We start from the raw sequence: 23366 nt of genomic DNA, 5'->3' as shown, positions 1-23366 counted from the left end.
AAGGTAAGGAATTAAAAAATTTATAATGATTTTGATCACAACATCTTTTTATTATTTAATACTCTTTTTGTCTACAAAGTTCATGTTGTTCATGTTGTGTACTATGTAATTTTTAGCTAACATAAGATAATTGAATTAAATTGTACAGGACCCTGAACCCCTTTGACGAGGATCCTGCACAGTCTCATGGATGGACATGTTTAACTAGTCAATACACCCTATAGAAATAGTTTATTTTTTTAAAATTATTTGGAAAACAAACTTCCTTAGTTTTTCAAACCTCGACATTAGCAGCAAATCTAATATAGTTATCAACACTTGAGGCCCCAGTTGGACTTATTCCAATTTTCATCCCAAAATCAACTTTAGGCCTGACTTCTTCATCAACATTACCCTCATTTGCAAAATTTCTCTCACATTACCAATTAACTCTCTCATTTCATGGAGTGCAGGTACCTGTTGATGTGTATTTTGTACATGACCAAACACAGAATAAAATACCTAAAGGTACCCTATCCTCTCTTGACCAAAGTTTCCTGACTGCTGAAGATCTCATCGAAGGATCAGTCGAGGCAACTCCAAGGTTCTTGTATGTAGGTTCTCTACTCGTGGATAAGCTCTCTGTGGTATGATGTGATTTTGCTGGAATCACAAGGGTACTTACACTTGATGACTGAACGTCTGATTCACTTTGAATATTACTGGAACACAGGATTTCACTAGTCTAGATTTTTTGAAAAAAAGGAAAAAAGGATGAGGGCGAGGAAAGGATCTAATTCTGACACTAATAATGTAGGAGCAATGAATGATCTTTGATGAAATTCTAACTAAGTCTTGTTTTGGCATCCCAGGACCATCTCCACAAGGTTAGTGCGATCTTCGGAGGAAAGCTTTATGATGTTCAGATCATTGCTATAGGCATAGACACCATCAGGTTGATGCATATTAGTGAAGAAGTGGCAATTGAAGTTAGGCTTAAGCTGAATGATTCCAGTTGACTACGCAAGGCAAGTCTGCAATCAACAAACTACTATTAGTATGGATATACAAATTTCACTATCAATCAAACACATTTCTTCCACTCATCTAATAACATGAAATCAAATCTGAGAAGTATAGAGACCATGCAAATTGTTGAATCGACCCATAGATTTGACCATTTCTTCAATGAAGTTTTACAAGCCTTTTACAACAACATATTGGCAACAATCTTTGCCTTCTCTTTCTATTCTACTCTAATTGCTATACTATTAACTAACTATTCACTATTTCTAACTATTCACCTTCTAACTACCGACTAACTATTAGCCTTTATAAATGAGGAGCCAGGGCTTATATAGTGCTCTCAATACAATTCAATGGCTCAGATCAATTTGAGATCAATGGCCAAGATTTTACAATGTAAACCCTAATTAGGGTTTGTTACAACAAACTCAATTCTGGCCAATGAAATAATTGCATTATTTGGACACATGTCTTCTCTCGAATATTCGACCAATGGAGAATCAGGGTAGGTACATCGAAGTTTGTGTCATTTTGATGAGTCAAGTACATTGAACCTGGACATGCTGAGGTGGACCAATCCAACTGGAGGGATGATGACTAAGATGCCACCTTGTCTGATACTTGGTTGATGCTCAATTTGGTGATGTTGAGAAGCTAACTTTAATTAACTCTTCTGAAACTATCTGCTTCTCCAACGGACCCTTGCTTTGACCTCCTTTGTCTTTGATGTGCAGGATGGATGGTGTACCTTTCCTTCAAATGTTGGACTGGAAGTGGTCATCCTTGATGATGTTGGGTTGGAAGTGGTCTTCCTCAATGATGTTGGACTAGAAGTGCTCGTTCTCGATGATGCTAGACTGGAGGTGGTCGTCCTTGATCTAGTCTTCTTTCCTCTGCAAAACAAACCAAAAGATGATTAAGGACATATAATAAATTCATTTCAACATAGTATTTTACACCTTAAATCATCAACAAGAAGACGTCAAAATGAAGTTTGTTCAAGATTCTTCTCGGGGACAGGCCCTATAAGAATTTTGCCTTGGACCCTCTAGAAGGGTCAGGAGCGAAATTTGCATTCCTGGCCAACTTAGACCTCTTTTCAACATTACCTCACAACCTTCACTTTGCCTGGCCCAAACAAGGCGAAGAATAGTAGTTTCAAAGGATTTCGCCTTGGACCCTTTGGAAGGGTTAGGAGCGATTTTCTTGATTAGGCCTCAATTACCCTATTTTTTCACTCCAAAATCTTCCGGAAGGTGAGCATATGCTAGTATTTTCTTCACCAAAGCCTGGGAATCCATTTCTTGATCATCATTGTGAGCAATTTAGGTGAACTTGGGAATTTCGCTCTGGACCCTTTGGAAGGGTCAGGAGCGAAATTCAAATTTTAGGTTTTAATTCCTCATCTCCTTCACTTCAATTCATCTTGCAGGGCGAAGAAACATCATTTCAACCTCAATCATGCCTTAGGACTCAAAGTCTTGACTTGACACCAGGAGGAAATAGGTAGATTGAAGAATTTCACTCTGGACCCTTTAGAAGGGTCAGGAGCGAAATTCTAATTTTAGTTTGCTTATTCACACTCAATTTCACTTCCTCCACTTCATTTCATCTGGACTCCCTCATATCGAATCCACTCCTCAACTTGGCAACATTGGTTTGATCTTCACAAGGCCTGAAAAGGGAGAATTCGCTCAAAAACTTAGCCAGGAACAGGACCTATCTAGGATTTCGCTCTAGACCCTTTGGAAGGGTCAGGAGCGAAATCCTTGTCTTAGCTCAAAATCTACATTTTTGGTGGCCAAAATCCATTCAAATGCAATCTTAAGGGCTTATCTTACCTAGGTCTAAGCTTGGCTTGGCACAAATTTTAGAGAAAATGATGGGTTTTAGGATTTTCGCTCTGGACCCTTTGGAAGGGTCAGGAGTGAAAATCTTGTTTTAGGCTCATTCCTCCATCATTTCAACTTGAATTCACCTCCAAGACTAAGGACACATTGCCTCACTCCTGACTAGGCCATAAAAATCAAAATTTTGACTTGTCTTGCAAAGAAAGTAGGTGATCCTAAGATTTTCGCTCTGGACCCTTTGGAAGGGTCAAGAGCGAAATCCTTGGTTTGGGCTAATTTCCATCATTTTTCAACACCAATTAACTTCAAAAGGAAAGAACATGTCTCCTCGCACCCATCCAAGCCATGAAAACCTAACATTTGACTAGACTTGCAAGGAAAATAGGTGGTTTTAAGATTTTCGCTCTGGACCCTTTGGAAGGGTTAGGAGCAAAAATCACTTTTTGGCTCAATTCCTTCAAATTTGATAATCATTGCTAAGTCAAATTCATTCTTGAGGACCTCTCCCATCAAAACTCGCCTTAGTCAACACTTGGCTTGGCACAAAATTGGGAAAAAAGGTGATTTAGAGAAAATTCGCTCTGGACCCTTTGGAAGGGTCAGGAGCGAATTTATTAATTTAGGCTTATTCCTCCATCATTTCAAGTTGAATTCACCTCAAAAGGATAGAAAACACTTCTCCTCTCACATCCAACCCAAATTTGACTTGATTTTGCAAGGGAAAATAGGTGTTTGAAGAATTTTCACCCTGGACCCTCCAAAGGGTCCGGAGCAATTTTCATCATTTGGCTCAATTCCTTCAAACTTGATAATTATTGACCATTCAAGGACATGCCTAAAGACACCTCTAATCTTGACCCACACTAGACTTGGCATAAATTTGAGGGAAAAGATAGGTTTTGAGAAAATTCACTCTGGACCCTTTGGAAGGGTTAGGAGCGAAAATCTCATTCTTGACCAAAAATCATCATTCTTTCAACTTGAAACTTCATTGCAAGGTAAAATCTCATCTCTCTTCGCCCTAGGAACAAGGTTTTAAGCTCAAGAAAGGTAAAAAAAATAGGCTTGTAAGGAATTTCACTCTGGACCATTTGGAAGGGTCAGGAGCGAAATTTCCTTCTATGGCTAAAACACTCATTCCTCAACTCTTTCAAATGTCCTTAAGGATTTCAATATGCCCATTCTCTCTTTCAACATGCCTTGGACATCGAAATTTGGCCAAATAAGGAAAGAAATGAGGTCTAGGAGGATTTTCACTCTGGACCCTTTGGAAGGGTTAGGAGCGAAAATCTCAATCTTGGCTTGATCCTTCATCTTTTCAACTCCAATCTTCCCTGGAAGGGAACAAATCATCATTCTTCACCCAAGAGACAAGGTTTGTGGTCTAAGCAAGGTCAAAAAATAGGCTTGCAAGGAATTTCGCTCTGGACCCTTTGGAAGGGTCAGGAGTGAAATTCACCTTCTTGGCTAGAATCTTTCATTTTTTTAAAGCTTTCAAACATTTCCAAAGTCCAAACATATCCACTCTTCCCTTCAAGATGTCTTGCAAATCAAAATTTGGTCAAACTAGGGAGGGAATGAGCCTTAGGAGGATTTTCGCTCTGGACCCTTTGGAAGGGTCAAGAGCGAAAATCATGATTTAGGCTTTGATTGCTCATTTTTCCAACTTCAATCTTGTTTGGGAGGTGAACATAGATCATTTTCCACTCGAGGAACCAGGTTTTAAGCCCATTCAAGGTAGTGAATGAGGTTTATAGTGAATTTCACTTTGGACCCTTTGGAAAGGTCAGGAGTGAAATTCTCTTTTAGGGTAAAATCTTTCTCTTCAAAATCATCCAACTCCATCTCAAGGCAAGAACATATCAATTCATTCCCCAACATGCCCTAGAAACCAACACTTAGTCAAAATTTGAAAGGAAATGAGAGCTACAAAGATTTTCGCTCTGGACCCTTTGGAAGGGTCAGGAGCGAAAATCATGTTTTGGGTTGGATCCTTGACTTTTCCTATTTTCATCCTCTTTGGGAGGCAAACATAGATCCTTCCTCATGCATCTCCACCTTGGTCTTGACTCTTGCTAAAGGAAAAATGAGTGTTTTCAAGAATTTCGCTCTGGACCCTCTGGAAGGGTCAGGAGAGAAATTCATCTTCTTGACTAAAATCCTTCATCTTTCAATCTTGACAAGCCTAGAACATTCAAAAATACCTTCAAACATGCCTTAGGAACTAGAAATTTGGCCTTGATAAGTGAGAATTTGAGGTCTTCAAGGAGTTTCGCTCTGGACCCTTTGGGAGGGTCAGGAGTGAAATCCCTATTCTTGGCCAAGATCCTGACTTCATTTTCACATTTCTTCATTCAAACAAGCATTTTTACCTTCATTCAAGCCTGGGAATGCGTTAGTTCTAGGTTTTGGTCAAAGTAGAATGTCTTATGGAGAATTTCGCTCTAGACCCTTTGGAAGGGTTAGGAGCGAAATTCGCTTTGGACCCTTTGGAAGGGTCAAGAGCGAAATTTGACATTTTGGACTCTCTGTCAGGATCAATTTATGGAATATAACATTTAAGTATAAGTGACATTTCCTTATATCTTTCTTCTTTCTTATACTTTAAGTTATATTCCATAAATACTGTTAGGATGTTTGAGAGTGGTTTCAGACCTCTAGGAGTTATATTGCAAAATCTAGTTTTTGGAGGATTCTTCAGCTTTCTAGACTTAGTCAAATTTCAGGATCAGGACATTCCAGACTTAGCCAAATTTCACGATCAGAACATTCCAAACTTCATCACTCACCAACTTGACCAAGCTCAAGCAGAGCCTGCTATCCAGGTGATCCCCCTGGCGACACTTGAAAAGCAAAGGCTAACAGACAAAACTCTAAAACCTAGAAAGCAAACCCTAGAAAGCCGAAAAAGAAGGGGTCCCCATTTGCAATGGGGCGATTTGTGAATACGTCACAACAGTACCCCCAAATAGGTATTTGTCAGATCTGTCTTTGTCAAGTGAGGAAAATGTAGTAATAGAAAATGAAAGTGGCACATGTAGTAGGTCTACAATAGGGAGATCAACAAGAGGTCAAAAGATTAGAAGAAAATTCAATAAATGCATGAAATTTTTCCTTGCTCAAGGGGGGTCATGTTCTTATGATGATGAGACCAAAGGCAACATTGAGGTGCCACTGAGGTACATACATCTATAGAAACAATGGGTGCCCAAGGAACTTCCTCCAATAAACACCGATTTTTGTGTTAACGATAGGATATATCACATAGCACCTTTGTCGTTACATGGTTTAGGCTTATTTTCCATGGACGACATAAAGGTCTGTTACAATAGAGTTGTAGAATTGATGGAGTTTGTTGGACCTTATTACAATTACAAACATTGGATGCAGATTGTTAAATATAAAAAAAGTTTGCGTAGGTATGCACTATCAGCAAATTATATACAACAGAAATATAATGATCAAAGTAAACGAGTGGCTGTATAAATTGATGGTTGGCCAAAAGCAATAGGGAATATTGTAGGTTTTATAAATAGTACGCGACCTGGGTCAACTAATAAACAACCCAATTGCATATTTGAGGCGCGCGAGGGAAATCGTGTATTTGTATGTTGGATAAAATCAATAAGTGTAGGCAAAGAGATTCTAATCGATTATAGTTTGAATCGTATAGATAGAAACAAAGTTAATATCATGGGGTGGTATGTACTATATACCATTTAAATTAACCAACCTCCAATTAATGAATCCAATATACCATTTTATTATGAAGTTTTTTTGCTAAGTCTATTGGTTTAATTTCGCTAACATTTTTTATATTTTTTCTTTGTCACAGGCCGACATGGATCCATCACATATCGCAAACAGAGATGTAGCTTGCGACACTTCTACCGAGCAGGTAAACCTCATTGTAATTGTACAAATTAGATAGAAGCAAACTGTTACATTATTATGTTCCTTTTTTTAGTGATTTATACTAATTTTGTAATTGTTAATGATATTCTTGACACAGATGGATGTTCGAGGAAAGGGAAAGGGAGTTGCAGTACCTGAGCACCTTTCTAGGGATGTGGAATCATTAGGGTTAAGCGATGATGACCTTGAAGATCCCACAGACCTTATGAAATTCTTTAAAATACCTCTTATAAAAATTAGAAAAGAGATTATTGCTTTGGCAGTCGTGCATCCTATCACTGATGAGATACGAGAGAGGGTGGCATTATTGATTCAGACAACAGAAAACTTGCAAGCAAGCAGTAATGAAAGCTTTAATTATAACAAAAGTTCAATAATGGTTTATATTTTATTCTCTTTTATGTCATTAACTAAATATGTACGTATTGTTTTTACAGCAATTTATCTGCCCTCATCAAAGTCATTCCCACGATCAAGGTGTTGCAAGATCTTCAGGTGATGATGATTTTCTTGTATTATCACTTGCTTGGCTTATCACTCTGAGTACCCAAAACACATCATACTTGATACTGTCAATTTTCAAAATAAAGGTTCATCCTTGTTTACAATTCTTGCACTTTTCATATATTTAATGTATTATTCTTTAGGTATTGTCAATGTTACTATGCAAATGTCGTCACCACCTCATCAAAGGTTACCCTCACCTGTATTGTTGACTGCAATGTCGATAACACGTAGCATGCAGACATCATCTAGTGCACATCATATTGGCCCACCCACTGTTGGTAGATCCCTCTTTTGCTCTATCTTCTGTCATGTGTTTATTTCCCTTCAAGCGTTCTTTCTTGAATTCTAATGTCATTTCATAGTGAATTCATTTTTTGCAGGAGGAGATGCACATGAGGATGTGCCAGAGGTGACTACTGTTGATAACATACCATCATTTCCTGGATCTTCTCGTATTGCTAGTACGGAAATGTTGCAGGCCACATTGGTGGTGAGCGACGAAGAAATGATTCCCTTAAAGATACAAAAGGTTCTAGGTACTTTAAAATTATTATTATATATACTCTAATTGTAATTTACTTTACGATCACTCGTTTTGGACTAATGATCCCATGAATTTTTTGCAAGCAATGATATTTTCTATAAACATCTTAGTGACATTGCATTGCAGATATTTGGGCCCACCATACGTAAAAGGTGGTACATCATATGTGAACTAACCCTAATCCACTTTTGATTTCATATCATTGCTAGAATAGTTTTCCTTTGGTCCATTTCTTGAAGTGTAATAAATGTAGCTTCAGTTCATTTCTGAATCTAACAGGTTTGTTTTTTTGCTTTAAAAGGTGGGATGACCAAGAAAAAAGGTTAAAAGATGAATTGACAAACCAAATGGTTGAGTGGTTTGGAAATGACACCTTTGACAAAACCAAGCTCCTTGAAAAAGCTGACACATATCTAAAGTATGTGAGGGACCAATACAGGACCCATTTGGAGAGGAACCTAAAGTACGAGTGTCCCCCCATGATTCTAGAGAGGGAGTGGAAGGACTTGATTTTGGATGCCAAGGAGAAAATTGAAAAGAAAAAAGGAAATACACCACTAGACGCTAGAAGAAGGTACGAGATACTATTAAGAATGTAATTATGTACCAATTAATTACTCTTTATATTTATATAATCTAACATATTTCAAACTTTTTATAGACTGAGTGACACGTTAAAGGCAACCAAGGCAAGGCAAGAAAAGCACAGGCAACACAAACTTGGCTCTAGTGGTTACATGAAACTTGATGCATGAATTGTAAGTATCTCATGTAAACGAAATATTGCATCAAAATATTAATAAATTGCAAACATTTTTTTTATCAAACAATGCAAGCAAAATTCACGATACCAAGTAAAAATGCAGGGCTCTGAATTCAATAGAGTGCCCACAAAAGATGACAAGAGAATTGCCTACTAGCAAGGCTATTCAGTCATGGTTGATCGGCTACGAGAATTGAGTGGGCATACACAACATTCGAGTGCATTCGTCACATAGGTAAATATGCTAAATGGAAGTTGTTTCAAATTGAATACTTTACCAATAATCTAATTTATGTTGAGTTCCAACATAAAGTGACTATATTTGTTTTAAATAAGAAAGCAATGATAACAATGTGCATGTCATTGGAATGCAACCTGCTAATTGTGAAACACCACCTGCACATGAAGGTCCGGATGTGCATCCCAGTAGTGGAGGTATTCATTTGCTATTCAAATTTATTTATTTAGCTATTAATACAATTAAACATCTTAATTTGTAATTAGAGTAGTAATTAATAACCTTTTTTGTTAATATTTTAGAGCATGTAGCCAGTGGTGAGCAAGTGGAGCATGATCTGGGTACACAACATCAAGAACATGATGTTCCCCACTCAGGTAAAGAGGACCATTGTTATTGCTTTAAACAAATATAATTGCAATTTGTGTTCAGCATTAATGTAACCTTTAGTATTTCAACTCCAGATGATCTAAAGGGTGTTCAACATGTTGAGGTTGAGGCTACACAAAATGATGTGGTCCCATCAGGTAAAGAGCACAACAATTATGTTCTCTAAATTAATGAAATACTTGTAACAATAATATTTTTTTTTTTTGAATTTAACCCATTTCTTTTTTATTGTAGAGGACCCCCCTTCGCTTCAGTGTCCTCGTCCTCAATATAGGACTAGGCATACATCGAGATCACGAGCAGTTGGCAGAACATCTGCAGAGGGGGGAAATGATGAAGAAACCGATGTTCCACTTAGTCTTTTCATAGCTTCAAAGAAAAAACAAAGAAAGAAATGATTGTAATCTAACTTATTTGATAATGACTGATTTTTATGTGTTAGTGAATGTAATTATGTGCTAATTAATGGTTATGGATGATATGTGTTAATTAATATTGATGAATGTTGCGTGTTAATTAATGTTAATCAATGTTATGTGTTACTGAACGTTATGTGATATTAATGAATTAATGTTATATTTTATTAATGGTAGAAAGAATGAATGAATGAATGTTATAAGATGTTAATGGGGAATTTAGAGTGATGTTGGGGGTGGGGGGGAGAGGCCAAATGAGCTTCCACCTTCATGTGGTTGGCCCTATTAAGTAGAGAATATTAAACTATTCTCAAAACCAAGTGAAGCTCAACAAGATAACACACTTTTCAATATTTCATTATGTTGCACAGTTAATCTTATTGAATAATGTATATTGAATCTTAATTGCAGGGTCCAACAGAGCCAACACAAACAACAACACCACAAGTTGCTGAATATAATGAACTCCCATATTGTCTTGTCTGTACACAAACAATATGAGTTGCTTCTAGTGTTGATATCCAAGGTAGGACTACAAAAGTTATGAATATGCCTCATCCTTGTAAGTTTTTTTATTACTTGTAAGTAATGAATATGCCTCATCCTTGTAAGTTTTTTTATTACTTGTAAGTCATGAATATTGCTCTTTAGTTTATTAAAATTAAATGAAAATCTTTAATGAATACACAAAACTATATACATATGCAGGCGCACCATGGTTGAGATGGTCCAACTCCCTAGTCTCACTCTACGACTAAGTTCATGCCATATCTAAATCAAAGACATCTCAAATACATCATCGATGGAAAGCTGCAAAATGCCATTTTCATACATAAGCAAGACATACACAATTGGGCACAATCACCAAGAGAACGGTGAAAAGTGTGTTTGAGATTGTATCATGGATGCAAAAAATCTCTTCATTAATCCTTGACTCATGATTGCTATAATACTTCTTTAGACTTCTCATGTCATTTGTTGCACTTCTTCACTATTTTGGACTGAGTTTCAACTATGTATTTGCCTTGACTTATGACTGTACCTAGCTTTGTCCTATCTTTGTAAGCTTCCTCTTTGAATTGTGGTTGTAGCTTTGATAATACCTTTTTAATGTTGCACTATTTGTAAGGAGGACAACTCCGAATGCATGTTGCAAATTGTGTTCTAGTGATTGAGACTAACCTTTTTGTACTTTATGTTTTTGACTAGTTGTCATAACCTCTGACTTTGATGCTTGTGCCTTAATAGAACTAGATGTTTCTTGTATGCATACTTGGTCAAGGACTGCATTATGATGCTATAGGGCTACAAACTAAGATTATTTATTGTATTGAGTTGCACATTTGACATGAGTTGCCCTATGACTGCTATGCTTCTTGAGGTTATAAGGTGTTGTTCTTGTCAAGTTTTGACAATGCTGCAACAATAACGTGTTATTTGTTGTTAAGGTTTGAAAAGACCTTTTAGAAACTTATACCCTGCTCTTTTTTACTCAGTAGACTTGATTACTATCATTTTATTTGGTACTAGGTATGACTACCTACTAGCTTTACTGTAGACTGCAATCTCTCTAGACTGTATTTTCTGAGTGTTGTTGTTCTATACTTGACCATCTATTAGGAAAACATAGCTTGAAATGTCCAAAACAATTAATGAATGATTGCACTATCACCAATCTATCTTGAAGATTTGACTACTCTTTAGATTATGATTATGATTGTCATCATATTTCATGAGACTGCTCTATCCCCATACGAAACCCTTTGTTCCCACAAATCAATGCTTTGAACTTGACTGCAACTTTATAGTGATCACTGTTTTTGTACAATAAGCTTGCTACTTTCTCAACTTTTGATATATTGGAGGCTCCTAGGATGGTTTCTATCTTATAGTCACAATACCTTGCTATAATTTGCATTGCAGATCACTGCTCAATGATCATATGATGTCCTTGTCTTTTGAATTTGACTCTCGAGCCATCTCAATGCTTTGAACTTGACTGCAACTTTATAGTGATCACTGTCTTTGTACAGTAAGCTTGCTACTTTCTCAACTTTTGATATATTGGAGGCTCCTAGGATGGTTTCTATCTTATAGTCACAATACCTTGCTATAATTTGCATTGCAGATCACTGCTCAATGATCATATGATGTCCTTGTCTTTTGAATTTGACTCTCGAGCCATCTATCTTTGAAAGAAATCATAGAAGCCATCTATCTTTGGAAGAAATCATCATTTTCATTGATACCGTAATAACCCATAAGTTATCTAACAAGTCTAATAGAATTCTATCGAAATATCCAAAATTCAAATAGTATCGATGAGACCCAGCGAAGTCTCATTGATATAAAAAGGGTATCGAAGGAAAGGTAACACCGATGAACTCTAAAATGGACTCATCGAAAGCAATGATTCCACTGAAAGAGGATATCGAAGAAAACAGAGACAGTTTTCATCAATGAGAAAAGACTTCCGAGGAAATGATACCATCGGCGCAACATGAAGGAAACTTACCGAAAGAAGCGTTCTTATCAAAAGAATGATATCGATCAAACAGAAAGAAGCTACATCGATAAAAGATATCAATAAGGATATGAGTTTCGAGGAGGCTAAAAGGCATGTTATTGATATGTGTGGTTTTACCGATGCAACTTTATCGAGGAAGATTACTAATGAGCTCATTGATGAAAGATGATAGTGGAAGCAAATCATCAAAAGAAAGATGGCCTCAATGAAACAATAGACCCATTTATCGAAGGAGTGTAGTGATGTCGATAGAAAAAGTGTTTCGATGGGAGGATAAAGGAAGTTATTGAAGCCCAAGGTTTCTTCGACATGAAACCCGATGGACATCAGATATGTATCGATGAGGAAATAGGTTTCGAGGAGGCTAAAAGGCATGTCTCCAATATGCGTTGTTTCGCCGATATAACTTTATTGGTGGAAGATGACAAGAGAGGATAAAGAAAGGCTTCGGTGAGACAATAGATCCATTCATCGACGAGGCATAGTGATATCAATGGAAGAGATATTTCGGTGGAAAAATAAAGGAGGTCACCAAAGCCCAAGGTTTCTTCGACATAAAAACCCTATGGATATCAGATAGGTATTGGTGAGGAGACAACCACAGTGACCGAATACAGCATTTCGATGAAGGGAGAAAATACCTAGTCGAAGTAATGTTCAAAACAAAAGTGTTAGTTGACAGTTATATGTTGAAAAGTCACGACGCTTGGTGATAACGTATACTCTCATAGAAAGGAGGGAGCTTTAATATATGGAGGAAATTTAGAGAAAGGAGTAGATTATAGCCTCAGGCTTACCATTGTACTATTTTGGCGAATATATATAATATAATCAATTGTTTTTCCTTTGCAAATGTGAACTTTTAATAGTGGGAAAAGAAGGAGGAAACAAAGATTGTTCCAGATTCTCTTCTATCATAGTCATGCAAATGTTGTACTTGAGGGGCATTTCCTACCTCGTTTCCTCTCACATCAGGTATGTATCTATTTCATATCCGACTGAAATGCAGAGGTTAATCGTGTATCACTAATTGACTGTGGAAATATTACTCATTAAAAGAAAAAGTAAAATGAATTGAAAAGAATCTTGTTCTGATAGCTGTGAACATACTATCATGCCTAATTGTGATTATTCTGTCTTGCATAGTTGTGTAAATTCCGCCTTGAGTAGCCGATGTATAGCTATTGCATGTTCATGATCTTTCTTGTTAAGATAAATTGTAGAGCCTAAATGATTTACTCATTCATTATCAAGTCTTGAAATTAAGGAAGATAAATTTATTCACAGATATAAATCATGACGATATTTTGTTACTTTTCATCGAATACACTGTCTTACCTTATTCATAAGAAAATTGAATACTGCATTCATATCTTGTGCATAGTATGGTTGAGTAGCAACCTCAGAGCATTCACTATAGAATATGATTGCTAGCCCACGAGGGCATAATAGCCGAGTATTGCAGCTATTCTATGTTTATTTGTTTTTCACACTTAACTCATAGTTCAACCGAATATGGTTCATCTTGGAATCAATGCACATCAGTTATAATCAGATTATAACCAGTCTCCATGGTTGCAAGACTTGAAGAAGGATTCTTATCATTAATTAGATGCATACTTTTGGGAATATACAAAGACAAAAAAATTAATTAGAACCATATTTTTTGTTGAGTCATAATATGATGTGTTAATTTAGCTAAATAAGGGAACCTATGTTGTATTAGGTTTAATTCCATGATGACAGTTGAAGCTTGTTGAAGATAGGGGATTTGTAGTAGTTGGCTTGTTAGGTTATGTCACAATCCCATGAAGGTCCTTGTAAACCGTTAATGTCAGTGGACATAAGACTGTTATGTAACAAATTGGATCAGCTAAACCTAGAAGTTTTGTAACCAATGAATCAATTGACTCAAGTGTATGTTAATTATCTTATGATGGTCATTTATGACCGTTATTCTTAGTAGACATTAAGTAGTTCACTAGATAGTTGGTTAGTAAACCAGTGAGTTAGTTGGCTCAAGTGTATGCTATTTATCATATGATGGTCGTTAATAACCATTATTGTTAGTACACATTAAGCAGATGGCTTGTTTAGATGGTTGGTAACTAGTGAGTTTGTTGAGCTCAAGAATTGGATGTACAAGTCGAGCAAGGGAGGTGAACACTAACAACGCATTGGTGCTTGCAATGTTAAAACCTTGGCCAAGATGTTGATGCTTTATCTAAGTGATTGTTAGATCACATGAACTAGATACACCTACTAGTCAGATGGTCATAGTAGTTAGGGGTTACCTATAGTGTGTGACTGGCTAGTTGCGTGTAGGTTTTGAACACCAAGATCAGATGGCCAGATGTAAAAGAGACCCAATCCTTAGAATGCACCCTCACGAGGGGTTGGGTCTCTTCCAATTGGAAGGGGCATGGGAGACTAGCAAGTCTACGATTGAAAGGAGAAGCCCTTGATGATGCTCTCTCTATTCCAAACTATGTCGAGGCTTGATACAAAAAGTTTCAGTTGGAAAGTTAAATGAATTGTAACCTCTGAACCTTCATCTCTTCCCTCAAAAATGAAACTTGCCATTTGAATTCCTTTCTCATATTGATTAGCTTAATAATATTTGTTCAATGTTTTTTATCGTTAAAAGATTATCTTCCTTTTAGATAAATTAGTTAGATTCTTATTATGTTAAAGAACATTTAGTTAGTTTTCTCCTTCAACTAAAGTAGTTATGTTTTATTTTGAAATGCTCAATTTTTAATCTTAATATAGATCACAATTTATTTTCTTTAAGTATAGAATTAATGGAATATTACATATGGTATTGGAGCAACCAAGTTCGACATTGAACCTCAAGCTTTCCACCTATAAACAAAACTATATACATATGCAGGCACACCATGGTTGAGATGGTCCAACTCCCTAGTCTCGCTCTACGACTAAGCTCATGCCATATCTAAATCAAAGACATCTCAAATACATCATGTCTTTGATTTAGATATGGCATGAGCTTAGTCGTAGAGTGAGACCAGGGAGTTGGACCATCTCAACCATGGTAAGCCTTAAGAGGCTAACACAATCATTTTATCTTGCATATATCAATTGAAAACTATTTTTTATTTTTTATGCCACATAGGCTCATATGCTAGATTTTAGTCATCATCCAACTTGTCATAAAGGCTCATTTAGATTTAAGCATTTACAAGAACTAGACTAGTCCGATTTATTGAGATTCCCCCCTCCTAGACAAGTTCATGGATATTACCTATCCTTTGGATGGATCAAAGCATGTGACCTCTCCCACCTTTTCAAAAAATTTAAATCTTCTACTCTTGGGCTAACAATTTTAAGAAATTGACTATTGCTTATAAGCTTGAATGATAGAACAATTCAATTTAGGCACCCAAGATCTTATATATAGGGACAAGCCCTAGGTCATTAGTGATCATAGATTGTTGAATGAAAAAAACAACAATTAAAAAGAAATTACAAACATGTTCAAATAGATCATTAAACCTCCATCAACATCAACATATTATACATTATTGTAACCATTTTGCATCTTTGTCTTGCATGTTTTCAATCTGTGGCTCTAACTTAGTATTAAGGAATCTTTATAATTGCCTACACTTACATCACACCTCCAAAATGCTTTGTAACATCCCATTGTCTCAAGCACAAGTACATCTACCAGTTCACAAATATCGAGGCCAAGGCAACCTCAAAAAAAATGCAGTTACTAGATATAGGCATATTTTATGCTAGATGCTAAACATAGTAGCATCATTCTATCTCTACCATCTATGCATTATTACAATATCATTCTAGATCTCTGCTACAAAAGCTATAATAATTAATCAAATCAAAAAGCTAAAAACTATGTTTGAAGTTGCTAAGAACTTTTTTAATCACTGCTCATTTACAATTAGTAGTTGTATGTTTCTATCTCATTTTATTTAAATTAATCTAGGACCTAGTTTGGGAAAAAAAAATTTATATTAAAACCAAGCTAAAATAATTACATAGAGAAAACAACTGGCAGGTTGTTGTTATTTACTAACAAGAGCAAATATAAGACTGCTCGCATAAGTACAATATCGCTGCTAATAGCAAAGAGAATATATATCATGTATTGTATCAGAAAAATTACATTGCATAGACCTACGGAACTGCGAAAAAGAAAAGCCACCCGAAATAGTGTGTGAGAGTAAAGCCTTGGAACATCAATTACATGATGATAATTGCTAGAAAGCAGATTATGGGCTGAATAATAAGTACAAGTATGTGATTTTTATTCAGTCTGTAGTGTCTATTGAACTGACAATGAAGTTATGCACTTCAAGGGATTGAAAGATTGGCAATGGCTGTCTTTTAGCCATTTCAATCACATTCCTTGAAGAGGGTGTATATTTGTAGTTGGCCCCCCACTCCTCGGCTAAATTGTAAATGAAATGTAGATTTAACTTCGAGTTTGGAAATCTACAGCTGATTTTAATACTCAGGTCTAGAAATATTAGATTGCAAACTACCTCTTGAAAAGAAGCCATTTTGGGATTTTCTGCTATATTTAATCATGATTGGAAAGAAGCCATTTTGAATGTTGGAATTCTAATGGTTACAAATTGCTTCTATCATAATTAGCCAATGGACTATTTAGTATGGACATTACCTACTAGAATTAAGTATTTCTCACACCAAGAATAACATACCATGACAAAAGTTACTTAAAAATAGAATCAATCATCAAATTTAGTAAGAACAGCTACAACAGCTCCATGACCAAGCAACAAAGTTTACAACCTAGCCCGAAAAGAAAAAGAGCAAGGAACAGCGCCGAACGGAGCATCAGCGTTACAAACATCTTTGGCAACAGTGTTGCTTGCCCATTAAACTCACTGTTTGAAGGGTAGCATGGAGCGCAACTACAAAAAGGTCATTTTAAGGACTGAATGTGTAATGCAAAAAACCAATAAATCTCATCTTGAATAAAATGAAGTACAAAGTTAATATTGTACATCTAACTTCGTAATTGCGAATAAAAGAATGTGCCTAGGATGGCAATGGATGCTCCCAAAGCATTTAAGGGCTTGACTGGAGTTTGAAATATTATTATAGAGGATGCAATTATTGCAACTCTTTTCATTGTATTTCCAATGCTAAAAGTTAGTGGAGAGATTTCATCCAATGACATGTATGAAACCTGATTATACAAGTGATAAAATACACTTTGTGCCACCACCCACCTGCATTGCAAATCATATATAAGAGATTGTTAATAACCTCACAAATTTAGTATTAAAAAAATTAATAACCCAACAAATTTGGATAAAAAGTTGATGAGATAAAGCAATTTTGTATTAAAAAAATTAAATAACCCAACAAATATGATATCAAACTCACCATAACAACTGATTGGGTGATACTGTTTGAAGGGCAGTTTGCCAGCCCTGAATCCATTTGTGGGGCCCTTCTACAATGTATGCAAAGGGAATCAAGAGTACCAAGGAAAATATGGTCAGACATGCATAGTAATTCATTCCGCTCACACCCTTCCCTTTCATGGTCTTTTTGGCCAAGTTGTTCCTCATCACAAAGGCCATGTTTGAAATCATGGCACCCACAAATCCTGCAACAGAGTTCCATGGTGTTAGGTGTTATTTCACTGTGAGCTCTTACAATTAACCTTGTTAAAGGACCAAAGGTTAAAATGTTTGCAATTCAAACATATGATCTCTTATTCTTAATAAGAAGCATTCTAGCCATTAGAGGTAGAAAGGATGGTAAATAGAAAGCACATAAATTATAGTTACAATTCTCTTGGATTTATCTCATATAAGCCAAGGGCGTGACATTGCCTGTTATAACTTATAAAACATTTTGAAGGGCCCACTTTTTTAATAACAAAATGATGTGTCTATTGAGACTTGACTTCATGAGTCCCACCAAATATTGATTCTGGCCTTTTTAATAAAAGAGAAAAGAGCCCACTCACCATCTCAAAAAAGATGAAATTGAAAGTTGGACCCGCCATTGACGGTCCTCACAATCAAAATATGATAGAAAATTGTCTGAATTACATCATGGAACAGAACCAGAAACATTGAAAAACAATTGTAAACAATTACCTATCATATTAAAATTAAGTTGGGTGGCAGCAGCCAATGAGCAGCCTCCTATGATGGGTAGCAGAGACATGTAGAGGGGTAATGAAAACCCAGTTTCTCCCATGAAGAGCTGGGAAAACACCACACTGAATGCTGGCTCTGCACTTTTAATTACATGGGTAAAGGACACGTCATTCTTGGACATGCAAACAGTGGTTCCAACCTGTCCTATACCATGAGCCACCGCTACCTGATCATAAACAGACCATGGCATCTCAATAACAAAAAACAGAAAAAGCAGCTTCCTCAAATTAAAAAAACAAAAATATTTTAATTAATGATTTTTAAATTTGATTGTCTGAATTTTTTAAACATTTCAGATCATGGAACTCGTCAGAATAAGAAAAAAAATGATCTTAAACGTTGATGAACAAATTCATATATAGAATCAAATCTAAAAATCATCAATTTAAATCTATCATAAAATGAGAAAACGTCATGCATTTAATAAGCAAAAACATCTTACAGGTGCCAGCCCAATCCAGAAATCGGCATCAGTGTGGGGAAAATCTGCAATTCTGGTAGCCCAAGAGAAGAGCATGATCAAAGATCCGGCGACCAAAGACAGCGTAGAAGTTAACAAGGGAAAAGGGAACACATTGAGAACTTTCTTGTTGTAAATATTGAAAGCTACACCCAAAGCCCACCATGTCCCAAAATACAACCCAATTTTGAGCTTTCGATTCACACTGATTTCCTCACAGTCATCCACCGGCGCGCCAATTCCTATTCCACCTCCAACCCCAGATTTGAATAACCCAGAGCCCTTTCCACTTCTCCAAACCGGCGAAATCTTTTCATTGAGCCGTCCAATTAAAGGTACCCCGTCTCTTTGGCGTTTAAGTGACAAAGAAAATGATGAAGGAGAAAATGATGATGAAGAAAATGACGCCCGATTCGACCTATAAAGCGCAGCAGGGTAGTGTGTAGATGCGCGGGCAACACGCGGCCACTTTGCCTGCATCTGCATGTTAATGGAGGACGAGAATCTTAAAATCCGTCTTTTCCCAGAAGGAGTTTAACAGTATCAGATGCCCTCTTTTGCCCTACCCTAGGGCTTGCCCTGAATAGCATTTGGCCCAGCAAGATGGGCTCTTTTCAAAAGCAATGGCAATGTCCTGGAAGTAGCCATGCACCTTAACCAGTATCAAATGCTCTCTTCTGATGGCAGCTAGGTACTGTTGGATCTTGGAATATGGTCAAGGGCTGCTTTAAGATACTCAAATTCATTAGAAGTTGTCGTGAGCTGCGGGGCCGGCCAGTGCTTGCAGAATCGCGGTACGTTGTATGTGGCCCGAATTCTGACAGTTTTGATAATTTTGGAAACTTGTGCACTAAATTTGTTAACACGTGGTGCTTTAATGGAGCCATGAACTTTCCTTAGTGTATCTCGAGTCAATACGTGCAGGATGGTATTGGGGTGGTTAGGGGTCCACAGGGGTGCACTTGATCATCCAATACATGTAGGTTTATATTAAAAAGTTACACATTTTCGAGTCAATTAAAAAATACATATAATTTGTACACATTTTGATAAATATTTGTTATATGTATATGTATATCTATACCTATATCTATATATGTGTATGTGTATGAGTGTGTAGAACATTGAGTATAAAAGCTAGTGGTCAAAGAAGTGGGATTAGATCAATTTACATTTGTCCATATCACTGATATATTCTACCGTGTCCATTACTGGGCCATATGTTCAAAATATATATGTCCACGTAAACCAAAATCAACCAAAACAACAACAATTTACTGAGCCTCACCACCCTACTAATAAATCACCATAACAACAGTTTACTACCACATGAAAGTCCATGGACTCAAAATAGGATCATCATAGGTAACGTAATACAACTAGTAAGACCACATGTGCCTACTAACACATGACCAAGTTAACATCTTATTGCACCCTTTGTCCCACATGTCCAGCTCAACCGCACAGGTAGTGGTCACTTCATCGCACACCTAATGGTCATATCAACACCATTCCCATATGCATCCACCGTAAAAAACATGTAAGGCCACCATTTTCTATTGAAGAGCAATCAACTCATAAATAAATGGTGAAAAGAAATTGGCATTGCAAAATCAATGGAAATTCAAAATTCAAAGTGGAAGGCCATAACAACAAATAATATGATTCACAAATATAAATAAACATGAAATCATCTCATTCGAGTCACAAAGAAGACACAACAACCATCAAAGAGGAGCAATAAGACACAACATGGATCAAAGAGGAATAAGACATATATTTGTTCTAGGTATTATTCTTGTTCCATTTTATATGTTTTAGTTTGTTAAACCCTTTCTTACCACTTTACGGTCTTAAGGAAATGTTCTTTTGTTTCTTTGATGTTCGTATCCTTCTTAGTTTTCAAAACACCTACTGTTTTCCATCCTCATGCTTTATTTGGTTTCTTAAAGTCTTATTGTCTCATATCCTTGTTGTTTTTCAATCTTTGTTTGTCTCACATCCTTAATGTTTTACAATCTTTGTTTGTTAAACCCTTTCTCATTGTTTTATGATCTTAAGGAAATGTTCTTTTGTTTCTTTGATGTTCGTATCCTTCTTAGTTTTCAAAACACCTACTGTTTTCCATCCTCATGCTTTATTTAGTTTCTTAAAGTCTTATTGTCTCATATCCTTGTTGTTTTTCAATCTTTGTTTGTCTCACATCCTTAATGTTTTACAATCTTTGTTTGTTAAACCCTTTCTCATTGTTTTACGATCTTAAGGAAATGTTCTTTCTTTTGTTTCTTTGATGTTCATACCCTTCTCATTTTTTTAAACTCGTGTTGTTATATATGCTTATGCTTTGATTACTATCTGTTGAGGTTAAAGTTGAACTCCAAAGAAATGTCCTAAAACTTGTTATTTTATAATAAAATATAAAAATGAAAGCTACATGAAACTTAACTTCAACCAATGAAGTAACATGAAGTAAATGAAATAAACAAAATTATACCTTTCATGATTTACACCTCATTGTGTCCTAACTCCACTGTTCCTGGTTGCAGATGATTTGAGATAACTGATACTATGATATGCATATGCAAATGATTTAAGCTAACATGATATTAAGCTATGATAAGAATTCTAAAATTACTAATTGCTTCAAACTCAAACTTATTGATGCAAGATAAAGACTCCTAGAATGATTATATGATTAGCTATTAGTCTATTAGTTTCAAAATGTCTTAGGAGACCTCTTTTTATAGATTTTTGAGTGTATGAGCTTAGGTGGCAGAGATCAACGGTCATGATCAAATCTTGCAAATTGGATGGCTATGAGCAAGAAGTTGATGGTTGAGAGAAAGGGGGGAGGAGAAGACAAGTGTCACTCATCTCACCTTGATTGAGTTGAAGACTTGAGAGGATATAGGATAGTTGGAGAAGATGTAGGACTAAGAGGACAAGTGGACTCAAGTCCTTCTAAGATATAGAGATGTTGGAGAGAATATAGAAGAAGGCTAGGAAATATGTGTACGTACACAATATTTCATTTATTTTGGAAGTTGGAGATAAGTGACTAGTAAATGATTTTATTTTGTTGAATTAATGTAGCCACATGATGGATGAGTTGGCAAAGAAGAAGTGAAGTGGGGATGAAAGGTGAGTTGGAAAAGGGATTAAATAATTAAGAAATTATATAATTAATGAGACTATAGGATAGTAGATAGAGGAATAATTAAATATTACATATTTAATTAATTGATTAGAAGAAAAGGATATAACAAATTAATTAATAAAATGTTTCAATTAAATTAATTAATAGAAGGACATGAAATGAATTAAATAAATTAATCTTTTCAAATTAACTATTTAATAGAAGAATAGTTATTAAATAAATATAAAATATTTATTTAATTACTCATAGCCAATTTTATGTGTATACATTTTGCCCTTCTTTGAAATAATATCGAGACAACATTGTTTCAAAGATTAAATCAAGTCTCGATAATGTGCTTGATAAAGATAAAAATCCTGATTGTATACCCCCTCAGGAGATTGATCATGAAATTATTGAAAAATTTGTATAAAAGATTAATCTCACGATAACTGATTTAAATTTATACAACTTTGGTTGATGGAAATGTTTGCTCTTTGATTACTTTGACATTCTGCTTGATTTGATGATTGATAGAGTTTGATTGACCTCGTGATCGATGAGGGTCAATGATATAAACTCGAAGCTTTGATGATTTGATAGGATAGAGTTTGATTGACTTCATGATTGATGAACATCAATGATGTAAACTCAATATTGGATAGACTAGATGCATAAACTCATGATTAATTAACATCACTAATATGTGATCAAAATGATTGATAGAAATCTCAAGTGAGCGAATAGGATCGCTGATTGATTGATCAAAGCGATTGATTGGATCAAGAACTGACATTTTGTTGACATCATGTTGCAAGAGGATCTATATGTATTGATTCATCCAGGGGGGAGTAGAAAGATCAGCGAGGCCTACAACATCTGAAAAGGGTGGTGCTCTTCGTCCTAGTTGACATATTGATATGAGACATTGATTTGTATCATGGGACATTGTATTTTATTGATTATTTCTTTGATATCATTGTATACTTGGACTGTTTATTGTTTTATGATGATATGCAGACATGAACCCTATATGATGCTAATGATTCATGATTTATTATGCATGTTACTCTATATGATTATGATCTATATGCATTGATTACATATAGTATATATATGCAGTGATGGATGATGTTATGATGATCTTTTCTTTCCTTTATTTTCATGATGCAATGATGATGAAATGAAAATGCATTTGATTTTTTATTTTGACGATAATGGATGCAAATGAAATTAAATCTATAATGTGTTACTTAAATGATGCAAATGCAATGATCTATATGAGAATGCTTCTAATGATTACGCATGCAAATGAATGTTGATTTTTTTATATTTTTAATGTGTATGCATATAATGATTTGAAAGAAAATGATCTATATGAAATGTATTTGATTTCAAGTTTGATTATTTAAAATGCAAATGATGAT

At 35.7% G+C, this 23366-nt stretch overlaps 1 protein-coding gene across 1 annotated transcript; it reads right to left on the bottom strand.

Annotated features, from left to right (window-relative positions):
- Nucleotides 1-16879: 16879 nt before the first annotated feature.
- On the bottom strand, nt 16880-19596 carry LOC131077092 (glucose-6-phosphate/phosphate translocator 1, chloroplastic). Its single transcript, XM_058014516.2, has 4 exons — nt 18786-19596; nt 18281-18509; nt 17556-17781; nt 16880-17398 (listed from the first exon to the last, which is right to left on the bottom strand). Exons 1-4 carry the CDS (start codon nt 19287-19289, stop codon nt 17173-17175), a joined length of 1185 nt encoding a protein of 394 aa, XP_057870499.2. The 5' UTR covers nt 19290-19596; the 3' UTR covers nt 16880-17172.
- Nucleotides 19597-23366: the final 3770 nt, after the last annotated feature.

This window comes from Cryptomeria japonica, chromosome 10 (genome assembly GCF_030272615.1).
Source record: "Cryptomeria japonica chromosome 10, Sugi_1.0, whole genome shotgun sequence".
Classification (NCBI taxonomy): Eukaryota; Viridiplantae; Streptophyta; class Pinopsida; order Cupressales; family Cupressaceae; genus Cryptomeria; species Cryptomeria japonica.
The sequence above is the reverse complement of the archived record's forward strand: the minus strand, read 5'-3'. Positions and strand labels throughout refer to the sequence as shown.

Coding starts and splice junctions, on each gene's coding strand:
- LOC131077092 (XM_058014516.2), bottom strand. CDS start 19,289: ATGCAGATGCAGGCAAAGTGGCCGCGTGTTGCCCGCGCATCTACACAC. Junction 17,782..18,280: donor ACTTAATTTTAATATGATAG/GTAATTGTTTAC, acceptor ACTCTGTTGCAG/GATTTGTGGGTGCCATGATT. Junction 17,399..17,555: donor TCACCCAATCAGTTGTTATG/GTGAGTTTGATA, acceptor TTTGCAATGCAG/GTGGGTGGTGGCACAAAGTG.